The sequence below is a fragment of the Alnus glutinosa genome, chromosome 3 (genome assembly GCF_958979055.1).
Source record: "Alnus glutinosa chromosome 3, dhAlnGlut1.1, whole genome shotgun sequence".
Classification (NCBI taxonomy): Eukaryota; Viridiplantae; Streptophyta; class Magnoliopsida; order Fagales; family Betulaceae; genus Alnus; species Alnus glutinosa.
In genome coordinates this window covers 36,215,874-36,231,324 of record NC_084888.1, presented here as the reverse complement: position 1 = coordinate 36,231,324, position 15,451 = coordinate 36,215,874, and the positions used below count along the sequence as shown (strand labels likewise).

General features: G+C 33.5%; 2 protein-coding genes across 4 annotated transcripts; one reads left to right on the top strand and one right to left on the bottom strand.

The window, feature by feature from the left end:
* Nucleotides 1-1,998: 1,998 nt before the first annotated feature.
* On the top strand, nt 1,999-4,840 carry LOC133864368 (uncharacterized). 3 transcript variants are annotated; one of them, XR_009899490.1, is made up of 4 exons: nt 1,999-2,157; nt 3,567-3,814; nt 4,553-4,601; nt 4,735-4,833. XR_009899490.1 is itself a non-coding variant. In XM_062300674.1 (3 exons), the coding sequence occupies exon 2, from the start codon at nt 3,570-3,572 to the stop codon at nt 3,801-3,803; it is 234 nt and encodes a 77-aa protein (XP_062156658.1). In that variant the 5' UTR covers nt 2,000-2,157; nt 3,567-3,569; the 3' UTR covers nt 3,804-3,814; nt 4,735-4,840. The 3 variants fall into 3 exon arrangements, 1 of the variants encoding a protein (XP_062156658.1); XR_009899491.1 differs by having other exon boundaries at nt 4,557-4,601; nt 4,735-4,819; XM_062300674.1 differs by lacking the exon at nt 4,553-4,601 and having other exon boundaries at nt 2,000-2,157; nt 4,735-4,840.
* A 1,942-nt stretch (nt 4,841-6,782) lies between these two features.
* LOC133864872 (proline transporter 2) lies at nt 6,783-10,654 on the bottom strand. The gene is made up of 7 exons (XM_062301301.1): nt 10,348-10,654; nt 9,468-9,692; nt 9,242-9,336; nt 8,577-8,766; nt 8,171-8,295; nt 7,385-7,600; nt 6,783-7,288 (listed from the first exon to the last, which is right to left on the bottom strand). The coding sequence occupies exons 1-7, from the start codon at nt 10,442-10,444 to the stop codon at nt 6,911-6,913; spliced, it is 1,326 nt and encodes a 441-aa protein (XP_062157285.1). The 5' UTR covers nt 10,445-10,654; the 3' UTR covers nt 6,783-6,910.
* Nucleotides 10,655-15,451: the final 4,797 nt, after the last annotated feature.

Genomic DNA, 15,451 nt, shown 5'->3' with positions numbered 1-15,451 from the left:
TTTTCTCTCCCTCTCTAAGGTTTCTCAAATATTTTCATTACTCTTGTACCGTGTTAATATCTTATAAACAAATGTGAATACCCATGATTACTTGAAAAATAAAAATAAAAATCCACCATACCGGTGTGACAGTATCAATCAATCTTTAGGACACGTTTCATACATGAAATAAATTCCTATAATGGAATGATTATTTCTAAGTTTGGTTGCAAATTATACCTAGGAATAGTCTATTATCCCATATTCCTATAAAAAAAAATTGAGGAATTGAATGGGTTTTTAAATTTGTTTTCCTGACAACCTAGTTTTGTTTATACATATATATAAACAAAACGTTCTATGAATGGTCGGCCACCTTGGCAAAACCATGGAAATGGTGCAACTACCCTCAATGCTATTGGGGGTGGCCAAGACTATTCCCACAGCTCAAGCTAGGGTGGTAGCAGGCTAGCAGCCACCCTAGCTCTATGTTCATCTGGTGTAACACCTCGATTCCACATTGGAAAGATGAATAGATCACATATAATGGGTGGTTTATTAAGACTACAAGTGATGAATAGATCACATATAATGAGTGGTTTATTAAGACACTAATAAAATATCTAAATCTGACTAAGTAAGGAAAATATTAAAAATAAAATAAAGTCCTAATATAACTAAGAATGTGGTATTTTCAGCTGGACTTTCGTGAACAAGATTTGAAAACTTCGGCACATAGACCACGTATTAGAATGTCAACTTCAAGCCCGATTTCGACCTTGATACAATGAGTATCTCTCAAAAATCAAAACATAAAAGTTGTATATCTTTTTCTTGGTGTTCCATAGCATCTTGAATCATCTCAATCGGAGCTCGGATGAGAGAGTTATGCCCAGATTACGAAGTGATGTTGAAACTGTCCAAAATCGCCCAATTAGCTTTATTTTGCATTTAACGCATCCATTTGCATCCTAAATCAAAATAAAAGAATAATGAGTACATTTATGCACCAAATAAGGATAAAAAGACTAAACATTAAGGGAGAAAAATATGACATTTTGCATTCTCATCGCATGGCTATGATAAAGACGTCAAGGGTTTAAGGAGAGAGATTGTAACACTCCGATTTCATATTGGGGAGATGAGTCGCTCACATAGAGTGTGTGGTTTATAAATATACTCATAAGTGCTAAGTTCTACATTTCTTACTTGCTTGGTGAAACGAATTTATAGGCTGATTATAGAGAAACTCTACATTAATTTGTTATTTTGGAGTGATAACGTATATGTAACTAACGTTTTTTCTGAACTGTTACATCAGTGGTAGCCTTGTACACCCCGATGATACCAGGGTAGTTGCACCACCCCTTGAACTCTTCAGGGTTCACCACGAGTGGTTTCTCTCCTTGTTGAGAGTGAAACAGTTTCACTGCCTTGTAATAGCAAGCAAGCTTTCAGTTGCCTCCAGCATTAAATAAAAATGATATCGTGGTTCTGCCAATGATCGGCCACCAAAGAACGTTTTCCAAGTTTTCTTTGTTTTGTTTTTTTTTTAAAAAAAATTATTATTAAATAAATCTTTAGTATTTTAAAAATTTCGATTCAATTATAGTTAGAGAATATGTATTGTCATTGAATATATTTTATTTTATTTTTTATTTTATCAATGGTTGATTCAATGGTGAATTGATACTGTCACGTCATCAAAATGAGAAATGCTCCTCACATTAATCTAAAAAAAATGCTAGAAATTATTTTTTATCTTATAATTATTCTATAATGATAGTGTGCCAATTCTAATCAACTATATATATATATATATATTTTAACAATGATTAATAATCTAAGAATTGGTTAAGACTATTATATTAACAATTATGAGATATTTATAAAATAAAAACGTGCATTCTAGCGTGTACTATTTTACTCTTAAACAAAACCCTAAAAGAAAGAAACAAAAAGAAAAAGAAAAAGAAAAAAACCTTAAGCCGACAAAATAGTGAAATACCGCTTCCATGTTGTTTCCTCCGTAGTAGAAAGCACATTTTAATTTTACGACGGTAACCAAACGCGACCTTAGTTGTACAACACAAAGGAAGGGCACGTTCTACTATTCCTTTCCGGTTTCGGTGAAGCCTCTGCTCCATACTCCGACTACGAAGCTTTTTCCGATATCAGGTCAGTAACAAATAAATTTCCGATTCTGTCCCTAATTCCATAAATTCCAGATTCATATATTACTCTTCTAGCTTCGTAAAATTTGAGATTTTCAGACTATTACATGATTTCCATGATTCGCTTCGGGTTTTCAATTAGGTGGGCAGATTTCGCTCCTATTTGTGCATCTCGCAATTGGGTTGTTATTGAAATACTGCTCTAAAAGTATTTCTAGCATATAGTCGATTGAATTGGGTTATTCTTTTTGGACTATTACATGATTTCCATGATTCGCTTCGGGTTTTCAATTAGGTGTGCAGATTTCGTTCATATTTGTGTATCTCGCAATTGGGTTGTTATTGAAATACTGCTCTAAAAGTGTTTCTGGCATATAGTCGATTGAATTGGGTTATTCTTTTTGTGTTGCTTTGTTGTGGGTATCGCTTTGCTGGGATTTTAATAAGAAGGGTAAGGAAGGTTGAAACCCATTTTCGTTAAGGATCTATTTGATTTTTGGAAAATGCACATCGTTAGAACTGGGTTTGTGAATGCTAAATTGATACCTATTTTCGTTAAGGATTTATTTGGTTTTTAGAAAATGTACATCTTTAGAACTGGGTTTGTGAATGCTAAATTGTTGTTTTTGCAGCACAATCATATATGTAATCTGCAACTACTCGAAATAATTGAAAATGGGTTACATTTGTTTTTTGATACAATGTCTAATGATAGGGAGTAATTGTATGATAGATATAATGGTGAGCAGTCTGATTATGAACATGGGCAAATTTCTTCTTTCCCCGACATCTGTGAGAAAAACAAATGATCTATTGGTCCGTTTAGTTTAATTCAGGAATGAGTTTGGTCCTAGCACCGGGAGAATGTGATATTTCTCAGTACATGAAGATCAGGAAAGTCAAGAACTACACAAGTTACTTTTGCTAAAATGTGAGTTTATTATGTGTTTTATGGGTTAAATGGTCAAATTTGTTTGTGAACCCTTCCACACCCAATGGAGAAACATGCTTAACTAGTGCATGTGCATGACACCATGATGAGTACACAATTCCTGGCATCTCATATCTGCAGCATGTATTTGAACTGATTTATGAAGGGTGGAGTGACAACTTGGCAGCTGTATTCAGACTGCTATATTGCTGAAGGGGCCTTTGGGCTTTCATGTGGGCACTTAGCCACTTTGACATCATCCACTTTTATCACTTGTAAAGAATGTGTTGTCAAAATAAACAATGTTACGATTCATGTCCTTCTGCCATGTATGTTAAATGGATGTGGAGAATATATTTTGCAACGCTCTTCTCTAGCAGTTTTATGTATAAAATACAAGAGGGATGAGTGGCAGGGTGAAGATTGCCTTCAAATTGAAGTCCATTATGGTTTTGCATAATAACTATTATTTCATCATACAGGAAATGGGTTTGTGGACATTATTGGAGGGATGTCTACTTCTTGCAAATGCATTGGCAATATTAAATGAGGACCGCTTCCTGGCACATAGAGGGTTGAGCTTCTCAGAATTCTCAGGGGGCAAGACAAAATCATTCAAGGGGCAACTGATAGGTCTCATTTATGCAACCCAGTACTTAAGAGTTCCTCTCATACTGCTAAACTTCATCTGCATCGTTGTAAAGTTGGTATCTGGATGACACCCCACAAGGTAAGATATGTTTTTATTGTAGTTTGGATTTTTTGTTTGCTCAAGTATGACTAGAACAAACTTTTACCATTATGTTGCTATTGAAGGAGCAAGGATATTTTATGTTTGATGAAAACAGACTTTCTGTTGATTGTCAAATACAAATAGGTTGTAAATTATTTTCTGAAATTGAAAGCTGACCTCTCTTAAAACAAGCTGACTTGTATCATATGATCCAGAAAAACTTATCAAAAAAAAAAAAAAGATCCCGAAAATTCAAATCTTTAGCTTCCTCTGGTTAGCTTTTGTTTAAACTATGGTGATAGTATAGTTTGTTCCGCACAGTGCTGAATTTTTGAGTTTAGTTTTCCTTGTAAGTGAGACTATGCATTGGTGCTTGAATGGTGTTTAATATATTTATATTTTGTTCTGCACAATGCTGATTTGTTGAGCTTAGTTTTCCTTGTGAGTGAGACTATGCATTGGTGCTTGAATGGTGTTTAATTCAAATGTAAACAGGAACAGAAATTCCTTCAGGACGCATTTATCGCTTTAACAGCAACATATCAAAAGCACGATTTGTTAAACAAAGACAAAATATGTATCTCACATTAATGATGATAGCAACTACCAGTTGTAAAATCTTTGACTGAACCTTCCTGTTTCTAAACCCCCTTCCAAAAGAAGGGTAAGGAATAAGAAAGAACCTCGCTCCCCAGAGTAATGATGGTTACACATGGTTTTCCTTTTTTTGGATAGGAAGATTCTTTAACCAAGAGAGAAGCAGCTCCTTTGGAGTCTTTTATAGGTTAGCTTGACTTTTAACCTTTTCTGACTTGTATGCTATAAAAACGTTGTCATTTATAGTTTCCTTGTCATGTGATGATTAAAATATATACTGATGAGGGGATTTACATAATTTTGTTTCTGAATGATTGCAGATTTCATAAAGTTTTGTGATGGATGGGACTCTACAAAAAAGACATTTTTCTTCTGGAATGCTGAAAATTTTATCTTCTTCGTTCTTTTCTTTTTTTTAGGGGGGGGGGGGGGGGGGGGGGGGGGGTGGGGTTGTAGGGGGGTATGGAGTAGGAAAAATCAAGAAACTCTTTTTATGGAAATGGACGTTCTATATGATGAAGATAATATGAATTTGGTTGAAAGTTATTATGTGGTGTTTTTATTTTGTTGAAATAGCTTTTACTTATCAAAAAATAAAAAATAAAAATTGTTGAAATAGCTTTTGCAGATTATGATTCAATAGTACTTTGACTTTATGCTGTAACTGTTTGCCAAGGTATAAACGATGGATGCAGCACATGCTTTAGTCTCTGTTGGTGGTGACATAAGTTCCTCCCTCCAATTCATGAATTAACTTTCTGATTATATGCAGCATTTAGTATACTATTCTTTCTTCTTCTTCTTCTTCTTTTTTTTTCCTAATTGAATAAAAAAAAAAGAGTTACAATGAAGGATTCTTCCCACTTCTGATCCAAAAGGTGGAAGTGGATTTAGTATGCTATTCATTACTGGAACTTATCATTCTTCCAGATGAATTGGTATGATGAACAAGTGTTTCTCTTCGTGGTGAATATTGTGCCTTGTATAACATGGTGCTTATATAATTTTCTTTTAGGTAGAGAATTACTTTGAAACTAAAATTAAATTGCTTAAATGAATGGGGGATTTCTCTTTTTCTTTTTGTTTTCTTTTTTTTTTTTGAAGAAAAAAAAATCAAGGGAGGGAAAGAGAAGTATGCGTCCAAGAGAGAGAGAGGAGGAAGATTTTTCAAAGTTTTCTTCATACACTTCTTTTTAATATATATATATATATATTAAGAATATGAGAAATGCTACACACACTTTTAAGTATGTATTTTTTGGCGTGACACTAAAAATTGCCGTTAGAATACAGAAATTCAAAATTAATACCAATTAACAAATCTCAAACCCAGCGGTCTTTTTTAAAAACACGAGTTTATACTCTTAGAGCGAATCATAGAAGTGTTTCTTTTTAGCTTGAATCCAAAATACTTAAAAGAGACTGACCAAACTTTTTTTTTTTTCCAATTTTATATTTTTTTATCGTACGTTGGAGTTGGAGCGGCACCAAATGAGTTTCTAGTGTGTTCTTGTTTTTTGTTAAAAAAAATTTCTAACGTGATTTGTATGTTTTGAATTGTTTATTAATATTTTTGTTTCAAATTTTTTTTTAAAAAAAAAAAACAAAAATTTTAATAATGGACAAAAGGTGGCATCAATAGTGAATAGTCGAATTGGGTGCCTATAATTTGTTACCCGTAATGTTAACAATTTGGACAACAAATATGAGAGGATTTTTACAAGACTTACAGGTTCAGAATAGCCTCCCAATACGAAGTTGTTGTTTAGTAACGACTTTAATCATTGGGTGCTATTGTGGGAGATCGAATCAAGACCTCAATTAGAAGTGATTTATTTACCTCTAGACAGCTCATCAACCGCACTTATTGTATAACATTCAATATCATGCATATATGCTGTGGATTTACTGATTTTGTGGGGTTAGGTTACGTGCGTGTGTGTGTGTATGACAATTAAGGCTCATGATATGAGCGCGGACAAACGGTCTTTTGTTTGTTTACAAAATGATGGTTGATGTGCGATTTGGGTCACAGGAGGTTTTATGGTCCTGGTGGATTATAATGTGCCACGTGGGACATGGACAAACTTGTTTTTGGGGGAGGAGTAAAGAGTAATGTATTTAACCCACCAAGTTCCTATTGTATTTCTTTTGGCCTTTGGGTCAGTTGTATTCCCTTTTGGGGCTCATATTCAGTAATGAAATCTTCAGTTTCTTTTCAAAAAAAAAAAAAAAAAAATCTTAATTTCAGGGTTTGTATTTGTTGGATAATAGGTTAATCTCTTAATTCCATAAGGTAAAAATCAAGCATTCGATCTATAGTGTCAGAAAGACAGCAACCATTGAGAACACCATCCGAGTCGTAGTATAGTATAAATTGAACAAAAATCTTACTTAAATAAATGGGGCATACAATTAATTCTATATAGGGAAAGTTACAATCATGGGAAAAATTAAAACAAAAAAAGGAAAAGAGAGGAAGAAGAAAATGGTAAATCATAAATCAGCAAAAACATGGTATGTTTTGGAATCCACGGCAATGAGCCTCAAGGCTGCAATTGCTGCTGCAACGGACATGCAGCCAAAGAAACAAACATTGAGCCAATGCCAAAGCTTCTGTAAAGAAGTGAGTTTGTTCTTCTTTGCCACTAGATACATGTGGTTTGCAAGGATAAACGTCAAAGGAAATGTGCTGATTGCCCCTGTGAGGCTCATGAAATCTCCCAGGAATGGCAGAAGAGCTGCAACTAGCGTGTTAATAGCAAGGTAGCCACCTCTTACAGCAATTCTGAATGACAAGTTGCGAATTGACAGTGAACTTCCTTTAATCCCATACCTGGTATCCAAATACTCATACATTGGACTTGCAAATATCTACAAACACTCAAACAGCAGAGGAAGCTTATATTAGCTTAGTGCAGCAATAAGAAGAAATTTTTGGAAAGCAAAATGGGGAATAAAAACAAGTACATGCAAAGCGATGACTGTTTGTAGGAAGGCAGCTATATTGGCCATTGCCTTAACCCAAACTGAACCCGTGACACTGTTGAGCAAGTAAGCCGATGTAGAAGATCCATAGGCCCAGTACCCAACAAAAGTAACAGCATACATTGGTAAAACCCCCGCTGTGAACTGGAAGTACAAAGCTTTTAACATGTTGTCAACAACAGGCTGCCTCACCGTTGCCTGCAAGAATGTTGCAGAAAAAGAGTGAATTTAGAAGGCAGAGCTAGAAAATAAAATACAGAAAGAGATGGATACACATGGCATTGCTATTCTGGTTGTAGGATAGAATGCAACTACAGATAGTACCAGCCAGAGGCGCCTTAACGGCTTTTAATATGAAGTTCTGAAACTTGGAAAGATATTTAAAAAGCCCCATGTTCATGAAATGGAGGGATGGTTAGGAATTAAAGCTAAATGCAGGACATCAAACTTGACCAACTTCTGAAATGATCAACAGCTCATGAAATACATCAACTTCATGAAATATACTTGAGTGATATATTACCACCAGCTCAAGTACACCAACAGCTCTGATTTTATTATTTTTGAAAAGCAACAAGAGGATTCACAAAAATATGGTTTCCCCTGAAAAGTATCAAAATTTGCTACCATTCACGACCCTATGACCACAGAAAGGCAAAAATTTCCAAAAGAAACAAAACATAAATCACACGACATTATTTATGCAGACGAGACCATAAAACTTTCCCTTGTTTATCGAGAAATCAAGGATCTGAACTCCTGGCCTACCTGTATCTCTGGAAGCATTCCAGTATTGAATGCGAAAACAAGATTAGCAGTTGCCCCTATTGTTGTGAAGATTTTGGTTGTTGTTGTTCCTGGAATGCTGTAATCCCTAGCTGGTGCTTCAATTCCTACAACAACACACAGAATATCAATGCAAATTTAAAAACTGCAAAGTTATTAAGTTATAATGCAAATGCAAATTTGAGACTAGAAAATTACTATTAAGTTGAACTGGCCTAGATGAGAAAATAACAAATGAAAGGTGCCAGCAGCTCTATGTACTAGCATGTTTATTATTTGGTATTTTGTATCCCTTGGAACATAAAGGACAAAGCTTATAACATTATCTGAATGAACTTTCAAAATAGCAGGCACAATTCTGAATAAAACAACAAAGAACAGAGCTTACCATCTTTAAGCGACAGCACAAATGCTATGATGATATAAACCAGGCTGAAGAATGTTGAAAATCCCAGCCAAATCCTTAGTGCTGACAAATGGGGTATCCCTATGGCAAACAACGCACATACAAACCCAGCTATGACAATACAGTAGGGGAGCTTCAAGACATGGTCATCACTGAAAAGAACATATACAGCCTGCACATCGATGCATAGACCAAAAGGTTAAGAAAAAATTCTGACAACATTAATCATTATATCTATGGACTTACTACAATTCACGAAGCAGAATTCTTAACTGATGAAGCACAATATCACGCCCATCCCATGGGATACAAAAAATGGAAAAAGTGCTTCCTCAAGTTGTCATATGTTTAGCTTAATCTCATTCAAATAGCTCGAGAATGACTATCAGATGCAAAGCCAATATTGTAAAATAGAATAAGGCAGCATATTATCTGAATTTGATGGAAGATTACTTGACAGGAGAAAGAAAAAAAAAAGAATCTTTCCATTATGCAAACTGCTGTTATAAAGGATGAAGAAGACCGAAATTCTTCCAGTTGCAAGAATGATGAAACAATAATGTGATGGGAGTATGCGGACAACTTGATTTCTCGGAATATGCTAATGTGATGGGAAAAAAGCCCCTTTTTATTGTATTTGATCTTACCTTTAGGGCCGAACCAGCCAAAATGATATACCCAGTGTTAATCATGAAAAGATTGACATATTGCAATCCCCATGTAAGAGAATAAGCTTTCCTGCCTGCTCTTGAGACAACCCCAAAAAATAAAGCAATGTTAGAAAATAAGCCAAACTAACAAATCAAATGAGATGTTTTTGGGAAAAAAGGGGTCCAATTAATTCTCCTCTGCTCTTTTCCATTTTGCTCATACCATATATAAATCCGGCAAGATCTCTGTATCTGATATGCCTCTTCCCCCCAAATTCATGAAGCTTGGCAATAAGAGCATTTGCATACAAAGATATAGCGGTGGCAGCTATCAAACCAACTACCCCATATATCCAACCCAGAGGGACCATGATGGTCCCAGAATATCCCAGTACATAAGCACTGTTGATACCAGTAGTTAGGACGAACCCCACTTGAAACCATGAATCTGTACATGCATTAAAAAAAATGAGTAAAAATGAGCTCCCAAAAAACATAAAATTCAACATCATTAACTTATGGAAAATGAAATTCTTTATCCTTAAGATTACCCAGATACAAAATTTCCTCTTCCTTAGATATTTGCGGCCGGGAAGAGGTTCTTCAAATTGTAGAGGTATCAAACATGCGAAGCATGGCAGACGCCAGAATCGATACAATATAAGTAAAATTGTTTTTGATACTAAAGGCCCAAATGTTTTTAGCAAACGAAACACACAACACGAACAGAAAGCCATTCCATTTGAGACGGAAAGCATTGAAGTGTCCAATCAAGCATACAACTTCAAGCTCTGTCAGCAAAAAAGCATTGATTCGATCCTCTCTTGCTCCAAAGAATGATAAACCATTAGAAATGATTCTCCAACACCCCAACTCACCCCAAAAAAAATCACTTTCAGAACCCAAATACCGTACAAGCAATACCTGCCACACCCAGATACCATATAAACCCATAGACCAATAAATCCACTTTCACAACCCAACTACCATACACGCCAATAAATGCCATAGCAACCTCAAAAAGAAAAAAGAAAAATGGAAAAAAAATAAAAAGAAAAAGAAGCAAAACGACAATAGAAGATAAAGTAAGACAAATACGAAACCTTTGCTAATCTGATGAGCTGTTTCTGGGATGTCCACGGCCAACTGATCCTCGTCAAGTACTTTGCCATGACGATAATCTGCTTCGCCGCCTTCCATGCTCGTTTCTCGTACTCCCAAGAGCGCCGTGCTCTCTTCCTCGTCTTCTTCAACTATACAGCTCACAGCCAGCGTATCGAATCGACAGCTTTTATACAGCAATTTTAAATAAACCAGCGAATCCCTCGAAGCGACCGCACTTTTTTAGAAACATTTATGAGTTAATGCACTTGAGCGAATGATAAGACTGTCTCTTTTTAGCCTGCCGATGCGAATCCCAAAGAGAACGACCCAACTTGGTGGAGTCAGATTTTTTCTCCTTTTTTTTATGGTACGTGGATTTGGAATGGCATTTTCTTTTTCGCCATTCAAAATAAAAATATTAACAATCCATAAAAAAAAAAACATTTATAAAATATTTAAAATTAATTTTATCTTTATATTATATCTGCAAAATTGGCTAAATTGAAAGATTGGGAGCATTACAAATTGGGTGGCATACCAAGAGGGATAAATGTAGTTTTTTCAAAATTTTAAGAACTTTAGTATAAAATTATTTGTAAATTCTAAAAAAAAAAAAAAATGTTATCTATGGGCCAACAACTAGGGACGGAACCGAGATTTTTTCGTAGGAGTTTAAACTTACGTAAATAAATAAATATTAAATGCATATAATTTCTTTATGTGTATACGAGTGAGTTTATGTATAAAAAGTAGATAAGGCTTAAACTTAATTTGATATTAAGTCAAAAGTCATAACTGTATAAAAAAAAATTACATGTTTATTTATAAAATTATCTTTAAAAAGATTTTTCCTTTAATACAAAAGTTTTCTAGTTTACTATACGTGTACAAAAAAAAAAAATCATTAAAAAAAAAAAAAAACTTTGTCATCTCCTTCAAAGTTTTCTAGTTCAACAACGATTTTTTGTAGAATAAAATTTATCAATTATCATTTTTGTAAATAAATATTTAGCAATTTTTTTTTTCAATATAATTTATCAAATGATTTGCTAGAAACTCATACTTCATTTTAATGCATAATCTAGATTTTACAAATTTTATGTCAAAAAAAAAAAAAAAAAAAAAAAACCGTGCCATAACATTGTAGTAGAGTAGAAGGTTGAAAAAGATTCATTGTTGTTGGGTTTTTATTTTATTTTATTTTTTGTTTTTATTATTATTTTTAAGTTGGGTTAAAAACGAGTTGAAAAGAGAATTTAGTAAAAACCCGAATACAATTTTAATTCTAAATTCTAAATTCAAAAATCATCCCAAACATGTTTTCTTAAATATGATATAATCTGAATTTAGTAGACATCCACAACACATAAAGGTGGTTCCACCCTGCTAACAACCGTCAACATCATGCATTTGTTGCGGGTTTACTGATTGTTTGTCGTGTATGTTACGTAATTAAGAGTTTGATTATTGACCCTTCAATTTCGTACGTCAAATGCAAAATTTTAAATAAAATCGTGGAAATAATTTCTTTTTGGAATGTATTTGAAAAATAATTAGCAAGCAAAAATCTCACAATTTTAAAGGTGGAATTGCTATGTTATTAAATGCTTTACTACATTTTAAAATTGTTATTATTTTTCTTTTAACGTAACTTTTCAAATCACTAAACTAAAGATATTCTTAAAAGTGTAATTTTAAAACATAAAATTTAAAAACATAATTTTTAAAAATATAATTAATATTTGATAAATCGCATTTTTGCCTTTAATTAGTACGTTTTCAAAAACGTACCTCATGGCCCCTTCCCTTGGTTGTGATTTTTAAACACATATTTTTATATGTTTTTAAAATCATAATATTTAAAAAATGCACCGATCAACAATATATTTTTTATAATTTAATTTAAAATTATATTTTTAATCTGCGAAATCGTATTCTAAACGCAACCTACGACTCATAATATGAGCATGGACAAACGGTAATGGTGAGAGTTTCTTTTGTTTGTTTACAAATGAATGTTTTTTTTTTTCTTTTTTTTTCTCTGTTCTACTAGGAAAAAAAAGAAAAAAAAGAAAAAAAAGAAAAAAAGAAAGGAAAATATAAGCCATGAGGGTGGTTGTCGGTTGATGACTTGATGTGGATTTGGGTCACATTGAGTTTTATGGTGTTGGTGGATTATAAGGTGCCACGTGGGACATGGACAAACTTGTTTTTGGAGAGGAGTAGAGTAATTAATGGATGATTATCTTTTCCATTTATTTGGGAGGATTTTTATGGTGCTGGTGGATTATAAGGTGCCACGTGGAATATGTACAAACTTGTTTTTGGGAGAATAGTGTAATTAATGGATCAGTATCATTTTTTTATTTGACCAAATAAAATTGAGTTGTTCAATCATTTATCAGATAAGATGAATTTTTTAAATAATATCTTATAATTACAATATAATTTTTTTTAATTCAAATAAATAATTTAAGATAATCTTAATATATAATTAAGCCCACCAGTGTAAAATCTTTTAGTCGGAGTGCGTGTTAGCTTTTATTCGTTGGGGGTTCTTGGTTCTTAGTGAAGGATCAGTCCAGATCAAAAGCTTTGAGATGGGCTCCCACCAATTATTGCCTCTTTCTTTTTATTTAATTTGTTACCCAAAAGAATATGCCATTGTCTAATTTGTCCTTTCATTACTATAATTTAATATTTTAATTATTGTATGAATAAATAAATAAATGTGAAATAATTGTACTCCCCGGACTTGTCAAAGCAGCATATGATTCATGTCTTTTTTCTTTTTCTTTTTCTTTCTTAGATGAGAAGAAAAGAGATATAAAAACAAATAAATAAATTCCATTACAAAGGGTTCTTCTCACTAACCGCGACAAAGTTAACAAAAGAACGAAAAAAAAAAGAAAAAAAAAAGGAATGGAGAATAATTCCAAATAAATTTGGATAAAATGGTCAATTTGGTTACGTTGTGACCGCAATAATTAACACTCTTATATATAAATTATTGTTATACAATTTAATAATGTGACAACAATTTTTTAGCTAATAAAAGGCTAGAGGTTACGGGTGTACAAACGGAGCGGTTATAACCGATTATAACTGCTTTCGAAAGCAGTTATAAATAATCGCTAACCGCCTGTATGGAGGTGGTTAACGATTATAGAGATTACGGAAAGCGGTTAATAATCGCTAACCTCCTACCTATATATATATAAACACTATAGGCTTGTGAGAGAATGACGTCGTTTTGGTATTTTAAATAGCAAAACGACGCCCTTTGAAGACACAAGATGTTTATTAAACATATGATTTAGGCTAGCCTTAGCCTTTAGGGTTTCATTTCTCATTTTCTCTCAACTCTCCAGCCTTGCGCCCGCCGTTTGCTCTCCACTCTCCAGCCTTGCGCCCGCCGTTTGCTCTCCACTCTCCAGCCTCTCGAGTCTCGGCCCTCTCTTGCCTTGCTTTGTTCCTCTACGCTCATCTCAACCATCTCCGCCGTTGCTACTCCATAAGCTTCTCTTTCTATCGTTTTCTTTCCATACGTGCTTGTTTTGAAGTCGATTTTGTTTAGATTTGTAGGGTATATAATATGTTCTTTGTATTTTGATGAACTCTTATGCTTTGTTTTATGCGTATGCAATAGATTATTTGGTTTTGTACTTTTTTTATGGTGGTGGAATGGTTTTTTCTTTTTTGTGGGTTTTTGATTAGGGATTTGGCTTGGAGCTAGAAGTATGCCGTCCATGGTGGAGCCTCTAGTTATCCAGCTGAAACAACTCTCTCCCCCACTCTATTAGATTTTGGCGATAAGGAGGCTAAGGTGGTCCCTCTCATCATTGGGCCTGCTGCTTTGAACTTTAGTGGTAGTGTTAGCAGGTCTCTCGAGATTTTCCTTGTTTGGCTAAGCAAGTGGGTCAGAATAAAAGTTTGGATTTAGATTTGGATTTGTTTATATTTTGGTTATTTGAATTTGTTACTGTTTTGGATTAAAAATCAGCCCAAAATCGGTCCAAAACTGGCTAAAAACCTAAATTGAAAAGCGGTTATACAACCGTCAGTTATATACTCAATAACCACCAACCGCCTAGACAAAGGCAATTGGAGTTGGTAAAATACAATAATCACCTAGGTGGGGTTAGCAATTAGCGATTTTAGCCAATAACCACCGATTATAACCATTTGTACACTCCTATTAGAGGCTCCCTTTTTTGTCGGCTTTTTGTTTCTTTTTTTTTTTTCAATTTTTTGTTAGCTACCTTTAATTATTACACCATCTCAAAAAACATTTCCACCAACTTTTGTAAGTATTAGGGTTGCTTTATTTATCAAATTATTTCATTTTTCAGTGGTATAAAAAGGTTCTTCCATAATGACCCAACAAATTAAAAAGTGTTGTGAAATCAAAGAAATATATCATCTTCTTTGTCTTGTGTCTCACATAGTCCTCCAACTTTCTTATATATGCAATGTGAGGATAAGAAATATGAAAGACTGTAACATGAACCAAGAGGTTACATAAATATAGTAAATTTTTTAAGGAATTACATTAATATAGAAAGAATTGCTAGAAAAGAAAACTAAATGGTCATCGATCTATGCATTTAAAAAATAATAAAAAAATAAAAGGAAAGATGGGTCCACCCACACAATATTTGATGAAGATTTCAAAGTTGATAAATCAATTCCATTTAAAATGGGGAGGATATATTCTATTTATTTTTTTCCAAAGAAAAAGGGAAATATTAATAATAAAATCACGCTTTTCCGTGTGGTAAATAATTGATCCATAAAGCGAAATATTTTAAGATTTATTTATAAGGAGCACACTTTTCTTTGCTGGAGATATGTTATTCTATGTTTACGTGGTACGTGTTTTAGTTGACTTCATGTGCCGTAATGGTATGCCCAATAAATATTATAAATAAGAAGTAAGCTTCACATAAGGGTATTAAATGATATGTTATTTTGAGATAAGCGTATTAAAGTAATAAATGTTTTAAATTGAGATATTCATGTTTCCAAACATTTTATTTAAGAGTATTCTGTTAGGATTTACTGTTAAATCTTGTCAAAATTTTCAAAATACTCTGGTAAATT